This window comes from Rhinatrema bivittatum, chromosome 5 (assembly GCF_901001135.1).
Source record: "Rhinatrema bivittatum chromosome 5, aRhiBiv1.1, whole genome shotgun sequence".
NCBI lineage: Eukaryota > Metazoa > Chordata > Amphibia > Gymnophiona > Rhinatrematidae > Rhinatrema > Rhinatrema bivittatum.
This window is the reverse complement of record NC_042619.1, coordinates 289,768,923-289,785,294: the sequence shown is the minus strand read 5'-3', so window position 1 is coordinate 289,785,294 and position 16,372 is coordinate 289,768,923. Positions and strand designations below refer to the sequence as shown.

General features: G+C 45.3%; 1 protein-coding gene across 2 annotated transcripts in view; it reads left to right on the top strand.

Annotated features, from left to right (window-relative positions):
- DOCK5 (dedicator of cytokinesis 5) overlaps positions 1-16,372 on the top strand; it is a 304,075-nt gene that overhangs the window by 88,866 nt on the left and 198,837 nt on the right. Inside the window, exons 4-5 of one of the 2 annotated variants that reach the window (XM_029604105.1) lie at positions 7,703-7,758; positions 8,486-8,582. In XM_029604105.1, the coding sequence (XP_029459965.1) occupies positions 7,703-7,758; positions 8,486-8,582 (153 nt within the window). Of the gene's footprint in view, positions 1-7,702; positions 7,759-8,485; positions 8,583-16,372 lie in introns of those variants that run through there. The other variant, XM_029604106.1, reaches the window with a different exon arrangement.

The following is a 16,372-nucleotide window of genomic DNA, read 5'->3' as shown; positions in this document are numbered from 1 at the left end:
CATTGCCTGCCACCATTATTGTTTTGCGACTCTCTTTTTTTCACTTCAGTCATGGCCACTACCAGTTTTCGTCAATGCCCTCGGTGCTCGAGGGCCATGTCTGTCATGAATCCCCATGATATATGTGTCCTCTGCCTGAGGGTGTTGCATGATGTCTGGGGTTGTCACAAGTGCGCCCAAATGACGCCGAAGGGATATCACAAGTGACTCTACAAGATGGAGAAACTGTGCGGGCCGGGAAGTCCAAGCTATTGACTTTGGCATTGGTGGCGTTGGCACTGATGGACCTTGGAACGGCACCGATGGACACCACACCATCGACATTGGCGGGACTGTCAGTTCGTTTGATGCTGCCGGTGGACAAGGGCACTGGAGACCGCCCATGCTCGGTCTCCTCCAGATCGAGGAGGTCAGGTTACTCATCTTTGACCTCAGCACCGGGGAAAGACCAGACTGATCACTGAGAGAAGCCGAGAAAGCATCAGCATTGGTCACCTTTGATGCATGATGCCTGGCACAGGGATGTGCTGGCTCGTGCTGTGATGCCCCCGAAGCAACCCTGTGGCAATGAGTACCCATCCTCTGTCAGTGTCGGGGGTCTGCGACGGTCTCCACTGGTCCTGGTGCCAGTCACTGATCCACCTCGGGGATCCAAGGAAGATCTGGCCACCCCCACTTCCTCCCAGTCAGTGTTGGCTTTGACAGCTTTCGAGGAGGAGCTGGAGTGGCGCGTCCAACTGGCAGTGGCGCGGGCACTATAGGGCATCGGTCCTGTGGTACTAACAGCACCAATACCAGATCAGTCTGCTTTGGTACACCTGCTGGCATGGCTCAGTGTGCTCATCAGTGTGTTACCGACCTGGCTGCCTCTGGTTCCCAGGGGTCATTGATACCCAGCGGGACACCGATGCTTCCCCCAACCAATGTGGTGGTTGTTGCCAGTTCCTCCTCTGAGGAAGCTCTGCCTAAGATGGCAGAGACACCATGGCCTGCTGCCCCCCATCCAGCTTTGCCGGGGCATGCACCGGGTTTGCTGGTGACTGTGCCTCTGGATGAAGGCCGAGCACCCAGGGCCCCATCCCCTGTTGATTACAGTGAGGATGAGGGTCCCTGGGACCCCTGGGGGGGATGATACTATGGAGCCCTCTGACGAGGGCTTGGATGATCTCCCCTCAAAACCATCTCCTCCAGAAGAGCAAAAGAGGTCCTTGATGGAAGATTTTTTTGCGGATAATGGCGGATGCCATTCCATTTCACTTGTTGACAGACAAAAATGCCAGGCACAAGATGCTGGAGATCCTCCAGTTTGTGGAGCCACCTAAGGAAATCGTAGTAGTCCCAGTGCACAATATCCTTAAGGAGCTGCTGTTGAGGATATGGGAACAACCATTCACAGTACCTCCCGTTAACAGGAAGGCAGACTGGGTCTAACTCATCTAGAAGGCTACCAGATTCAATAAGTGTCAGCTCCCCCACCAATCGGTGGTCATCAAGACCACCCTCAAGAGGGCTAAGCGCTCTTGGACCCATTCCTCGGCGCCCCCAGGGAAAGACCAAAGGGCTGTAGACGCTCTTGGGAGGAAAGTGTTCCAGGCGGCTATGCTTATTGCCCGCAGTGCCTCCTACCAGCTCTACATGAGCCAATACTTGCAGGACCTCTGAAAGCAGGTGCAGGAGATAGCTGAGCAGCTGCCTCAGCAGCAGCAGGACTCCCTCCAGTCGCTGGTGCAGAAGGACCTGTAGTGCGGAAAACACAAGGTCTGGGTGGCCTACAATATTTTCGAAATGGCAACAAAGGCCTCTGCAGCGGGAATCGGCGCACACAGATTGGCATGGCTGTGGGCCTCAGATCTTCGTCCAGAGGTTCAGGAATGGCTCACTGATGTGCCATGTACTGGAGAGAATCTCTTTAGAGATAGGGTGAAGGGCACGGTGCCCAGTTGCGGGACCAGCATGAAACCGCTGGCACTCCGGACCCGTCCTCCTCATCCAGGAGGTCAGCAAGGCAGGGGCAGAGGAAGTTTTTCTATTGCCCCCTCGCTCCTGTCAGCAGCATGTGAGCTCCTGCCACCACCCTAGGCAGTAGAGAGCTCCTAAGCCCCAGCTGCTGCCTCAGTCAACTCCCAGGACGGAAGTTTTCCATGCCGGGCTCCATCTGATGATGTCACCCATGTGTGAGTACTAACATCCTGCTGTCCTTGGAGAACACCTGTTACAGGTAAGCAACTCTGCTTTATCTGCTTCATTAGCTATGTAATATTGTGCATTGGGAAGATGCTGTCATCACATGGTACAAAGATAACTGTGAGCCTGTGATGAGAGGATCTGCCTGATGCTGGCCTGATTGGGCACTACTTGTAGTATAATTCACTATCGTTTTACAGTATATTCTGTCATCATATTAATAGGAATTTGAAGGAAACAGAAGAGAGAGGCATAGCAGCTCTTTTATGCCATTCCCTGAGTCAATACCTATTCATCACTGGAGCAGAATTTAGTTTCACTTGTGTAATACTTTTCCTCTTCTAGTAATTTCAGGCAGCACATGAGCTGCATCAGCCTTCAACAGCAAGTGCTGTCGGCTAAGATATTTCCATATGTCCTCAGTCTCTGCTTGCACTTGACTTTTTCCATTCCCTTTCTGCCTCCTCATTCATTTTTCTTTTAAAGCTTATTTTTTGGTTTTCCTCATTTTCTTTAGCATTTATTTTTCCTCCACGTGCATATATCTCCCTCTGTCCCCTGGCTGTCTTTCCACAGCTTATTATCTTGGCTCCCCTCCTTCTAGTCTCATCTCCTCCTGTTCCTTCTGATTCCCTGCTCACTTCTTCTTGCATTTTGCCTCCACCATGATCCCTCTCTTCTGGTTTACCTCCCCTATCAGCTCCCCCTCCTGTCTGTGCACGCAGCTCCTTTCCCAGTCCTTTTCACCTCTCTTCCTCTTATGGTTCCCTTCATCTAACTACTCATCCCAGCTCCTCTTGTTATTGTAGCCCATGTCCTCTCTCCAAATTGTACCCACTTTTCCCTTTTCTCAGCTATTGTCCCCTTCTCCCGGCTCTCTCTTCTACTCTCCAAGCCCCTCTCACCCACACAGCCTGTGTCTATTCCTTTCTTCTCCCAGTCTCTCTGCCCCTAACCTTCTCCTCTCCCAGGTAGAATTCCTTCTTTCAGTTCCTCTCCCAGACCCTCAGAACAGAGCTCTGTCTCCTGGCCAGTATCCCCTTTTACTATCAATCGCCCCATCTCCCAGCCTGCATTACCTCCCCTCCAATCCATCTTCCAGAAGTTATCTCAGCCCCATCTTTCCCTTTCCTAGTCCCTCTATCAGCAGCCATTCCCATCTTCTGTGCACCTCAGAAAGCCTCTCTGAGGTGCACTATTGCTCCTCTCTGTATTGGTCAGATATTCCACAGCCAGCCAATAGGCTGCAGGGGGAGGTGGGAGTAGTAGCAGGGAGACAGGGACTTCCTGTCTTCCTTCATCTATGGCCCTGCTTCGTGTAGCTCTCAGCTCTTAATCTACAGGAGTCCAGGAGACAATATTAGCTCTTCACCCATAGAGCTGGCACCTATGAACTTGCAAATTTTGATTAACCCTAAAAACCAAACCTTTTTGGGTGTCATGAGAATTGGGGTTATTAGCTACTGCTCCATGGTGCAGTCACATCTAGACTACTATGTACAGTTCTGGTTGCCACATTTTAGAAAAGATGTGGAACTGAAAAAGGTTAGGAGAAGGTCAACCAAAATTCTAAAGGGAATGGAACAGGAAAAGTTAAGGCTCTTCAGCTTGGAGAAGATATGATTGAGGGGAAATACTGGTAGTGGAAGGATTAATCAGATTAGAGAAACTGATTCTCTGTAGGTTCTGATACCGTATGCCAGGGCAGAGGGAAGTACTCATGTGGTCTCCATAGTTAATGTGGAACCCTTACCCACTCTCTCATTACCTCTCACCTAGACTATTGCAAGATGCTCCTCACAGGTCTGCCAGTAAGTCAGCACTCTCCACTGCAATTCATCCAGAATTCAGCTGCATGACTTATGTTTTGCCAAAGTTGCTACACCCATATAACCCCTCTTCTTAAGTCACTACATTGGCCCCCTATCTGTTCCCACATACAGTTCAAGCTCCTCTTACTCACCTACAAAAACCTTCACTCTGCAGCTCCTCACTACCTCTACTCTCTTATTTCTCTGTACCCCCTCTTCATGCTCTCACTCATCAGATAAGTCATTCCTATTTATGCTCTTCTCCTCTATTGCAACTCCTGACTCTTTATTTTCCACCTGGCTGCATCATTAGTTAGTTAGTTAGTTGTTACACAACTACTAAGAAAACTGTTTAAGTTCACATAACTTTTCTGTTACACAACTGTTAAAAAAATGTATACTTTTGTAAACCGTTGTGATGGCTCAACCGAATAACGGTATATAAAACGCAACAAATAAATAAATAAATCATATACTTGCAATAGATTTCCTTAGCTGGTGTGTCATGCTACCTCTCTTGCCTTATTAAAATCCCATCTAAAATCCCATCTTTTTGATGCTGCTTTTAAATCTTAACCCCTGATTGTCCCACTTACAGCTTCATTAATTTTTAACTATTTTCTTAATAAATGAAATTTCCAAAGTCTCTTTTTCCCTGTATGTTTGTCTTGATTAGATGGTAAACTTTACCGAGCAGGAACTGTCTGTTATGTTTTTGTATAGCGCTGTGTACATTGAATAGTGCTCTAGAAATGCTAAGTAGTAGTAGATATGATAGAGGTCTATAAAATCACGAGTGGAGTGAAACAGGTAAATGCAAACCAGTTGTTTACTCTTCCAAAAAATAAAAAAATTAGGGTACACTCCATGAAGTTAGTAAGTAGTACATTTAAAAGAAATTGGAGAAAATACTTTTCCACTCAATGCACAAAAACTCTGGAATTAATTGCCAGAGGATGTGACAAAAGCTGTTAACATAACTAGGCTTTAAAATAAGTTTGGAGAAGTTCCTGAAAAAAAGTCTATAAACTGTTCTTACCCAGGTAGATTTGAAAGCCATGCTAATGACTGGGCATAAGCAATATAGAATCTGTCTTCTAAGTGCTGAAAAAAGTGCGAAAAGCGGAATATAAAAATCTAAATAAAAAAAATAAATATTTGGTATCCTTCCAGGTACTTATAACCTGGATTGGCCACTGTTGGAAACAGGATCCTGGGCTTGATGGACCCATTGGTCTCACCCAGTATGGCAGTTCTTATATTCTTATACCTTACAGCGCTAATGGTTTCTAAACTAGTCCTTGTGAGTTAGGTATTCAGTAAATCTCTAATGAATGTGCTTGAAATATACTTGCATATGCTGATTGTAAGAATCAGATTTCTGTGTGCGAATGTTTTTCATGCATATTTGTTAGGGATATCCTGAAACCCAGGCTAGCTGAGGGGGGCACCGAAGGACTGGTTTAGGAACCACTGATGAAAAACACAATCAGGCTGATGCAATATCCGCACAGGGAAAAACAGGTGCTCATGATTGAGCGACCGCTTTCATAACTCATGACCATCCACTTCTCCCGGGCACGCGATGCAGTAGGCAAATGAGCCGCTGCGTTAAAAAGGAGACCCTAGAGGCAATTGTGCATCCCTAGCGCCTCCTTGGCATCGGGTGCCCGGGAGAAGTGGGCTGTGCACAGGTTAGGAAAACAGATGCTCGTAAAAATTGAGTGTCCCGTTTTCCTAACCTGTCCACCGTCAAGACATTTTTTATTTTCTTATTTTTTTTGTTCACGGAGACAGTGCATGCAAATCTATCTCATGCATATTCATTGTGGATATCTGGAAAAATAGACCTGTTTGTGGCTCTCAAGGACTGGAGCTGGCCACTCCTGGCCTAGTTCCCCCCAAAATGTGGGGAGTCCCAGGGGTGGGGTTAGGTCAGACAGAGGAACTAAGCTGGCTACCATAGATTTTGAGTATGCAGCAGTTTCTGAGTGCAGAGACAGTACATTTAGTTAGCTATATTTATCCAGCTATATTTACAGTAAATCCATTTTCAGCCACAATTTAGCCAGCTTGGTTGCAGATGAAAGTACCCTACAACGTTTCCAGCTATCACAAAGAGGACTAATCACATGCTCAGCACCATTTTGGAAAACTGATTCCAGTGATTCTTTACAAAATATATTTGCAGAGACTAAGAATCAAGTTTATGGGCGTAGTTGGTTTGCAGTCCTTCCATCGAGCCTGGAGTTATATGCCCTGGCTTTCATTGTCATTTTGGTGTCCAAACACATGAAAGTACTTCTGATTCCATATTTGCAAAACTTAAACGGAGGAATCCTTCGCTGAGTATATGTAAGTTGAAAAAGGGTAAACAGAATCGATTTAAAGGCGGTAAGCACTGGCCTGAAGGGCGTATTGCATTCTCAAACCACGTGACTTCTGCAGAGGTTTGCTGCATCGGTGCAGATGACAAGAGCAGGGGGAAGGTCCTCATCCAGTGTTTGATGGCTCTCGCAGCTTCTGAACACTGAAAAAGGATATTAGCAGTGCAGAAAGGATGGCATGGGCCTCACCTTTAACGGAGAGGTAAGGGAGGACTCAGGGCCCACGTGGAGGTGCTTTGCTTTCCTAACAACTTAGCAGGAACAGCTGTTAATTGCTGCTTGGATATGTCTTGTGCAGCTATTTCAAGCCTGTTTAATGTCTCCACAGAAGCTTTATAATAGCAGCAGGAGCAACAGTAATAAAACCGCACGTTTGCATCACACCCTCAGTTCTTTCCTCTGGATGTGGTGGGAACAAAGGTGTCATTACGTGCTGCAAGAAGTAAAAATCCTAGGATTAGAGCAAAAGCCGTTGGAATGTCATTAATTAAATGCAGCATTTGGGGTGATTTGCATTTTGAGTACATGGCAAACTCTGAATGTAATCACTGCAGTGTCATTATCAGGTTTTACAGGCATTAAAACAGTTATTCCGTTGAAAAAAATGAGACTCTTTCTTCTTGGATCGAACAGAGTGGCTGCCATGTTGGTGCATTTGAATGCACAGAAATGAAGATGTATTGTTCTCAGTAAAAAGAAAAAGGAAATGAAGGTTAACAAAAACAAAAAATATATAAAGTGATACCTTTGTATTGGACTGACAGTACATTTCTTGACTAATTTTCGAGAGCTAATACTCTCTGCCTCAGGTCATTCTATTTTGACTTAAGGAAGAGGGTATTAGCTCTTGAAACTAGTCAAGAAATATATTAAAAGATAGCACCTTTCATATATATATATATATAGTGTTTTTATTTGATAACCTTTATTTCTGTGCATTCTTGCATAGAATTAATCTAACTCAGCCTTAATGGTAGACAAAGCTATAGTTTTAGAACAAAAAGTGAATGTGTTTCTGTAATTACACAAAGAACGGTAATTCTGAGGAAGTAAATGGAGCTGAGAAATTTTTGCAGTGCATTTTTTTAGAATTAGTACAGATAACCAGTAAAAGAGCAAACTGTTTGTGAAATAACCAGTTGGGATTAGAACCCATGGACTACTTGTTGGGTAGTGAAGCCTCATCGCTGGATCCCACCTCCTTCTTGCCTTGGATTTCTGATGTAGAACCTGTCCCACCATCCCTCTCTCATGTGTGCCAGTAGAGTTCCCTCAGAACTGGGTCTTTATAGCCTGACTTAAACAGCTCTCTTTTCGCAGGGCATCTTCCCAGAAACTTATATCCATCTCAAAGAGGCTACAGTAGAAGACAGAGGGTAGGTGTGTTTCCACGTCTCAGCCTGTCCCTGTCCCTTTCCCACCCCCACTGACCCATGCTGCTGAAAGTTTCCATATTCGGGCTTCAGTGTGGCTGGTTTAGTTTTTATTACTGTCTAACTGAGGATACCATCCTATAGACAGCAGCACTACACTATGAAGCCACTGAATCAAGGTGGCGTTTATAGTATTGGAGATGCAGAGAACTCATATTCTCAGCCAGCAGGATCCTTAATCAAGAATCAAACCTGTTACCCAGACTTGGCCCTCTGGCAGTACAGCTGTTAACTACTGTGCCATCAAGCTAGCCCTGACATAGTGGCTTTTAAACAGATACCAGAATTTTCCTATTAAGTGCATCTAAAGTGCATTTTATGATGTCAGAAACACAGAAAATATTTTTGAAAACGTCTCTGCATTTATTTATTTATTTCTTCGACATGTTATTTACCACTCTACAGAGGCCCAAAGTCTCTGTAGTTTCATTCTTAACTGCATCACTGAAAATAATATTCAGTATTGCTGCAAAGTCTATTTTAATTCTGTGCAACTGAAGAATCGACATCTTCCCTTCAAGGGCCTGCATTCCATGAGATGCCTACACTCCTGCCTTTAGAACCAGTCTGGGATCTTATTCTGCTGTTCATTTGTGGGCTTGCTGTCTGCAGATTCAGTCTTTACACAGTATGTGAGACTGTGGAGTCTTTTTTTTTTCTTTCTCTTTAGACAGCATGAGACTGTGATCCCAAGTGAGCTGCCTCTGGTCCAGGAGCTTACCACTACACTGAGGGAATGGGCTGTCATCTGGCACAGGCTCTATGTGGTAAGTTACTGCTTTCTTCTGCTTTCCCTGGGCAGGGGAAGGCCATTTGAGTAACTTCAACCTTATATGTTATCTCGTATCTTTAAGAAATGTCTGTTGGCAGAAACCTAAAAGCTCTGTGCCCTTTTAGATCAAGGTGCAATTTAACTTTAGTGAAGGTGAGAGAAGGATGAGGGAGTTTCCATGGGTTGGGAAGAGGGGTGGTAAGGGAATAGGAAGAGACAGATTGATTTAACTTGATTTTACAAGCTAATCCCAGCCGAGCTGGAACATTTGCGTGCCATTTAGTACACAAAACTATTATACTACAACATTCACTGCAGTTTGCCCTGACTCTGAGTTGTATTCAGCTCCACAGTAATCAGCCTCAGCCTTAAAGATTTCTCATTTGCTGGAGATTCCTTACAGGTTGTGCTATCTTTTTTTTTTTCCTTTGCACTCAGGCAGGCCAATCAATATCGATGGATTATGCACTCCTATCAGCAGATGGAGACAGACTAAACTGACTTGCTGAAGTCACCGACATATAGATCTGCCCCAGTATCAGCCTGCCAGTATTCTCCATCTCCAGCAGATGGTGGACGTGCATCTCCCTAGTGGGGATTGCCTGTAAGGAGAAAAAAAAAAAGAAAAGATTGAGCTCCTGAGGTGACACCAGGCTGGTCCCTCCCTTAGTTAAGAAGAGAGCGTCTGAGGCAAGAGAGTGCTCAGCGGTGAAGGCTTGTACCCTCTCCCACTCTAACCACTGACTTGATCGTACTTTCAGCCAGGGAAGGGCTGAGCTCAGGTAAAGGAAAAGGGGGGGGAAGTGATAGACCCCTTTTCCTTACCGGGTCATTTCTCTCCCTCGGCACTAAGAAACCCCAATTCCTCCCACCTTCTGGGAGTGAATGGAGAGTGGAGGCGGTGCGAGTTGGCAGATAGAGCAGCATTCATCCTAGACCCTACATCGTAGATTGGCTGTGTGGCAGGCGGCTAAGCCGCAGCAAAGCACACTTACAGGCCGATACAGTACAGTGCGCTCCGGTGGAGTGCACTGTTAACCGCATTTGGACACACGTTTTCGACGCGCTAGCTTTATCCCTTATTTAGTAAGGGATAATAGCGCGTAGAAAACCACGCGTCCAACCCCCCCCCCCCCCCCCGAGACTAATAGCGCCGGCAACATGCAAATGCATGTTGATGGCCCTATTAGTCATTCCCGCATGATACAGAAAGTAAAATGTGCAGCCAAGCCGCACATTTTACTTTCAGAAATTGGCGCCTACCCAAAGGTAGGTGCTAATTTCTGCCAGCACCAGGAAAGTGCACAGAAAAGCAGTAAAAACTGCTTTTCTGTGCACCTTCCGACTTAATATCATGGCGATATTAAGTTGGAGGTCCCAAAAGTTAAAAAGTAAAAAAAAATAAAAAATAAAAATCGGCCCGCGGATCGCGGGTTGAAAACTGAACGCTCAATTTTGCTGGCATCCAGTTTCCGAACCCGTGGCTGTCAGCAGGTTTGAGAACCGACGCCGGCAAAATTGAGCGTCGGCTGTTAAACCCGTTGACAGCCGCTGCTCCTGTACAAAAAGAGGCGCTAGGGACGCGCTAGTGTCCCTAGCGCCTCTTTTTACCGCGGGCACTATTTTGCATAGGCCACCCTCCTGAATCCTGAAAGTCGCGGGAGAGTGGCCTGTTAGGCCGTGGTCACTGATTTTTTTTCCTATGCGCTCAGGCACTTGTGTGAGTTTGCGCAGTGTGGCTGTGGCTTAGTCGGTGTGCATGTACGCGTGCATGTGTGTGCACAAGACCACAGCCTAGATTTGAGTGCTTACTTGAGTGGGTACAGCCACGCACACATTGGTGTGCGTGCAGGAGACCACGTGGAACGAGCGTGGCCTTTTCATGTTGGATAATGGCGTCGGGGCTAAAAAGTCTAAATGCTTTTCTATTTGTGTGGCTTGCCTAATCTGGGCCATCCAGTCGTTGCTCTCACTTCGCTTATGTCAGCGCTGTCTGGAGGCTCATATTGATTTGCCTCCCAATGATTTTGCTGCCATTGGGGCATCCCACTTACCGATGGAGGACTTGGTGGAGAGGGGCACAGGAGGCGATACAATGGACTGTTCCCCTCCCCCCTTGTTCCCGATGGGAGGGAAATCCCTAGGGGAGGGCTTGAAGAGTGCCATGTTTGGTTCTATGGGTCCTGGTATAGATTCATCTTCCTTCTTCTGGGAGGAGTTTTTCCAGGGATTACAGGCCTTTCTGAAAAGGCATCCAGCAGAGGCTAAGGAGGCCCGTAAGGTGGGGACATGTCATAGCTCTTCCCACTTGGTGTCCAAGTCAGGAAAATGCTGTAAAAAGGCTATCCCTGGTGAGTTTGAGGAGGATGAGGATCATGACCCGTCAGATGATTTCGGTGGTGACACGGGTTCCACATCTCTGCAAGTGGGTGAAATTCTGCCTGACTTGGAGCCACATAGGACTCTACTTTGCTTCTTTCACAAGGATGAGCTGCCAGGTTTATTGACTTAGACTCCAAAAACACTTGGAGTAGACGGGAGTGACGCTACAGGATTAAAAAAAAAAGATCCTATCTTGGTTATCTTGAGCAAGGCATCCCATTTCTTTCCACTCCTGGAACCAGTGCAAGAGTTAATTGACCTTGAGTGGAACACTCCAGAAACGAGTTTTAAAGGAGGGCGTTCCTTGGCAGGCCTGTACCCCTTGGATCCGAAGGCAAGGTAGCAGTTGTGATTCCTAAAGGTTAATGTCTTGGTGTGTGTTGTCACCAAGTGAACCACCATCCCACTCGAAGGGGAAACAGTACTGAAGGATGTCCAGGATAGAAGGATTGAAGGCACCCTCAAGCAGGCGTTTGAAACAATGGCAATGAATTTGCAAATAGCTTCTTGCTGCTTCTTGGTGGTTCGAGCAGGTTTCCATTCATAGCGAGCTGTCATTAGAACCAGGAGCTGCACTTTTAGCTGATGCGGGCTGTGACTTGATGCGTATGGCCACTAGAGGTGTAGCCGCTTGTTGTGGCTCTAGAACTGGTCAGCAGATATGATTTCTAAATCAAATTTGACAAGGTTACCCTTTAAGGATTCTCTCTTGTTCAGGAGTGAGTTGGTGAAGATAACAAATCGATGGGGTACATCCAAGATTCCGCGATTGCCAGAGGACAAGAAAGCAGCATTGCATTTTTTTGTGGTGAGAGGTTGCTTCAGGGACTAGCAGTATTTTCACCCTTACAGAGGTGCAGCAAATCAGACGTCTCATCCCTTTGGAAGATCCCAGACCTTTCAACCTAAGAAGCCAAATAAGAATGCGAGCTCTGGGACCAGAGCATCTCAGTCTTCACAATGGTGTGGAGCCCATCCACCAGTTCTGGAGATAGGTGGACGTCTATCTTGCTTTAATCACAGGTGGGCCTAAATCATGATGGACTAGTGGGGTCCTGGATGTAATGAGAGATAGTTATGCTCTAGAATTTCTTCAGATTCCTTTGGATGCCTTTATGGTCTCTCCATGCAACTCACTAGCAATGAGTGTGACAGTAGAGGCTACATTGAGAAGGCTGATAGTCCCAGATCGCAAGAAAATATGGAGCGATATTCTATTTATTTTGTCATTCGCAAGAAGGAAGAGGGTTCCTTCTGACCGATCCTGGCTCTGAAGGGAGTTAGCTGGCATTTGCACATGACTCACTTCAGAATGGAAACCTTATGCTCTTTAATTATGGCAGTACAGAAAGCGATTTCTTCATTTTTCCATTCTAGGGCACCATTATCAGTTACAAACTCAACTGTTCAGTCTGGCTACAGTGCCAGGAACCGTCTCCAAGGTCATGGTGGTAGTAGTGGTGTCTCTGCACAAGGAACATAAGAACATGCCATACTGGGTCAGACCAAGGGTCCATCAAGCCCAGCATCCTGTTTCTAACAGTGGCCAATCCAGGCCATAAGAACCTGGCAAGTACCCAAAAACTAAGTCTATTCCAGGCTACTGATGCTAGTAATAGAAGAGAATAGAAGTGGCTATTTTCTAAGTCAACTTAATTAATAGCAGGTAATGGACTTCTCCTCCAAGAACTATCCAATCCTTTTTTAAACACAGCTACACTAACTGCACTAACCACATCCTCTGGCAACAAATTCCAGAGTTTAATTGTGCGTTGAGTGAAAAAGAACTTTCTCCAATTAGTTCTAAATGTGCCACATGCTAACTTCATGGAGTGCTCCCTAGTCTTTCTGTTATCTGAAAGAGTAAATAACTGATTCACATTAACCCGTTCTAGACCTCTCATGATTTTAAACACCTCTAACATATTCCCCCTTAGCCGTCTCTTCCCCAAGCTGAAAAGTCCTAACCTCGTTAGTCTTTCCTCATAGGGGAGCTGTTCCATTCCCTTTATCATTTTGGTCGCCCTTTTCTGTACCTTCTCCATCGCAACTATATCTTTTTTGAGATGCGGCGACCAGAATTGTACACAGTATTCAAGGTGCAGTCTCACCATGGAGCGATACAGAGGCATTATGACATTTTCCATTTTATTCACCATTCCCTTTCTAATAATTCCCAACATTCTGTTTGCTTTTTTGACTGCCGCAGCACACTGACCCGATGATTACAATGTGTTATCCACTATGACGCCTAGATCTCTTTCTTGGGTGGTAGCTCCTAATATGGAGCCTAACATTGTGTAACTATAGCATGGGTTACTTTTCCCTATATGCATCACCCAGCACTTCTCCACATTAAATTTCATCTGCCATTTGGATGCCCAATTTTCCAGTCTCAGAAGGTCTTCCTGCAATTTATCACAATCTGCTTGTAATTTAACTACTCTGAACAATTTTGTATCATCTACAAATTTGATCTATTTATTTATTTATTTAAAGGCTTTTATATACCGGAGTTCATGCACTAGTGCATACCACTTCGGTTTACACGGAACAAGGAACAGAAAATTACATCAAACAGATTGAACAATTAAACAAATATACAATTACATCCAACAATTGGGTATAAATAACATGGCTAACTTAGTAGGAACTTAGAGTTAGAGGTGAAGGAGAGAAATAGTACCAAGTGGTAATAGAACAATGTTAATAGCTAAATAATAAATATAAATAGTAAATACAAGTTCTTATAATAAATACAGGTGTTTACAGATTACAGTCTTCATGAAAAGTTTACGTCTACAGAATAGGGTTAAGTAAATAAGAACTGGCGGTTATTTCTATAGGAGTGAAGACTTCAAAACTAAGGTTACATCTGGATTAAGAGGTATTGGTGTAGCATGTTCAAATATTTAATGATTTGGAATTGTGAGACCAAGGATAAAATTAGGAGTTGTTTGATATGATTATAAAAGCGAGAATGATTCAAGTTCTGGGATGTGGTTCTGAGCTAGACCTTTAAGTGAAGGCTTTTGTAAAGAGCCAGGTCTTGAGTTTCTTTTTGAATGTTCGAGTACACGTTTCGAGGCGAATGTCCGTGGGGAGGGCATTCCAATGAAGGGGGCTGGCAGTCGAGAATGCACGTTTCTTGATTACCTCACTTGTCGTATTTCTTTCCAGATCATTTATAAATATATTGAAAAGTATGGTTCCCAATACAGATCCCTGAGGCACTCCACTGCCCGCTCCCTTCCACTGAGAAAATTGTCCATTTAATCCTGTCTTTAAGCCAGTTTGTAATCCACAAAAGGACATCACCATCTATCCCATGACTTTTTACTTTTCCTACAGGGCATTCTAGTCCAGCTATATCTGGATGACTGGTTGATTTGAGTCAAGAATGTGGAACAGAGTTAATTGGCATCTCGCAAAGTAATCTGCCTCCTTCTGGAGCTAGGCTGGGTGGTGACCTTAGCGAAAAGCAGTTTACATCCGATGCAGACCTCGAAGTGCGATTTGATATGACTCAGGACAGAGTGTTCCTGCCAGAGAAGTGCATCTGGAAGTTGGTGACTTAAGTTCAGTCCTTGAGGCTGGCCATTTGTCCAATGGTGTGGACTTATCTGCGGTTCTTGGGGTCAATGGCGGCCATGTTGGAGGTAGTACCTTGGGCAAGGGAGCATATATGGCCACTTCAACGTGCGGTGTTCTCACAATGGAATCCGCAATCACTGGAGTACACGGTAAGGCTCCACTTGCCGATGGAAGTGAGCAAGCAGTTGCAGTGGTGGTTGCAAAGAAACCACCTCAGGAAAGGAGTGCCCTTGGAGACACTGGACTAGTTGGTGCTTATGACAGATGGGTCGAGTGGTGAGCATAATGTCATACAATGCCACACTGGTTATCTACATGAATCATCAGGGTGGAACCAAAATTCATCAGGTGTCCGTAATTGGCAGAGTTTCTTCTGGCATTATCTGCCTTTCATATTGCCAGGAAGGACAATGTGAGGGTCAATTTTCTCAGCAGATAGGCCTTAGACTCAGGAGAGGTGGAGCTGGCAGATAACACCTTTCCTCTAATAGTTTCTCGATGGGGTCAGCTGTATCTGGATTTAATAGCAAGCTACAGCAACATGAAGGTGTCACAGTTCTACAGGTGCAGAAAAGACCTGAGAGCATTGGGAGTTGATGCCATGGAAATGTGTGTTCCCTCCCTGGCCGATGATTGGCAGGGTAATTTGGAAGATTGCGAGTCATACTGAGACTGTGCTTCTGGTGTCTTTGGATTGGCCACGGAGACCATGATACACCAACCTCTCGATGACTCCTAGTAGGCAGTCCTATGAGACTGCTAGTCAGGGAGGATTTTCTGCATCAAGGGCCAATTGTACATAAAAATCCGTGTTGGTTCTATCTTACGGTTTGACCCTTGAGAGGGATCATCTGCTGAGGCGTGGTTATTTTCTGGCGGTGATTTCCACATTACTTAGTGCTAGAAAGTTTTCTAATTCTCTGACTTATATTAGAGTTTGGAGAGTATTTGAGAACTGGTGTGGGGTGAGAGGTTCTCACCCTCTCAGAGTAGAAATCTCACTGATTTTGGAATTTTTGCAGGAGGAATTGGTTAAGTGATTGGCCCTAAACATCCTGAAGATGCAGATGGCAGCTCTTGCATACTATTGAGAGCAGATTAATGGTAGGCTGTTGTCCTCCCATCCAGATGTGTCTAGGTTTTTGAAGGGAGTCAAGCATCTATGGCCTCCCTTGTGCCTACCAGTGCTTCTTTGGAACCTTATTCTGGTATTGAGCTTTTTGGCAGGCCCTGACTTTCGGCCGCTGTGTGATCTCTCCTTGCTGCTCTCTTTGAAAACAGTTTTCCTGATAGCGATCTATTTGGCGAGGCATATTTCTGAGCTGCAGGCTCTTTTTTGTCGTGAGCCATTTCTACAAATAACTCCAGGGGTGGTGCAGCTCAGAACTGTATCTTCCTTTTTGCTGAACCTGGTATCAAGTTCCAGTTAAATCAGTCTATTTCCCTGCCTCATCGGATAGGGAAAGATGAGCAGAATTTTTGTTTGTTATATGCCTTAGAAGTGAGGCAGCATGTGATGTAGTACTTGAAGGTTACTCGCTCTTTGAGGAAGCCTGATCATCTGTTCTCCATGTTGAAGGTAGACAAGAAAAACTGACATTGCGGGCAACAGGAGACCGTTGGGTTAAAGAGGTCATCATGGCTGCCCGTTGGATGCAGATGTTCCATGGCATAGACAAGTCAGGGCGCATTCCATTAGAGCACAGGCGGTCTTGCAGGTGGAGATATGGTTGTCTCCAATTAAGATTTGCCAGGCATCAATGTGGTCCTCCTTACATACTTTTTCCAAGCATTACTGCTTGGATGTTA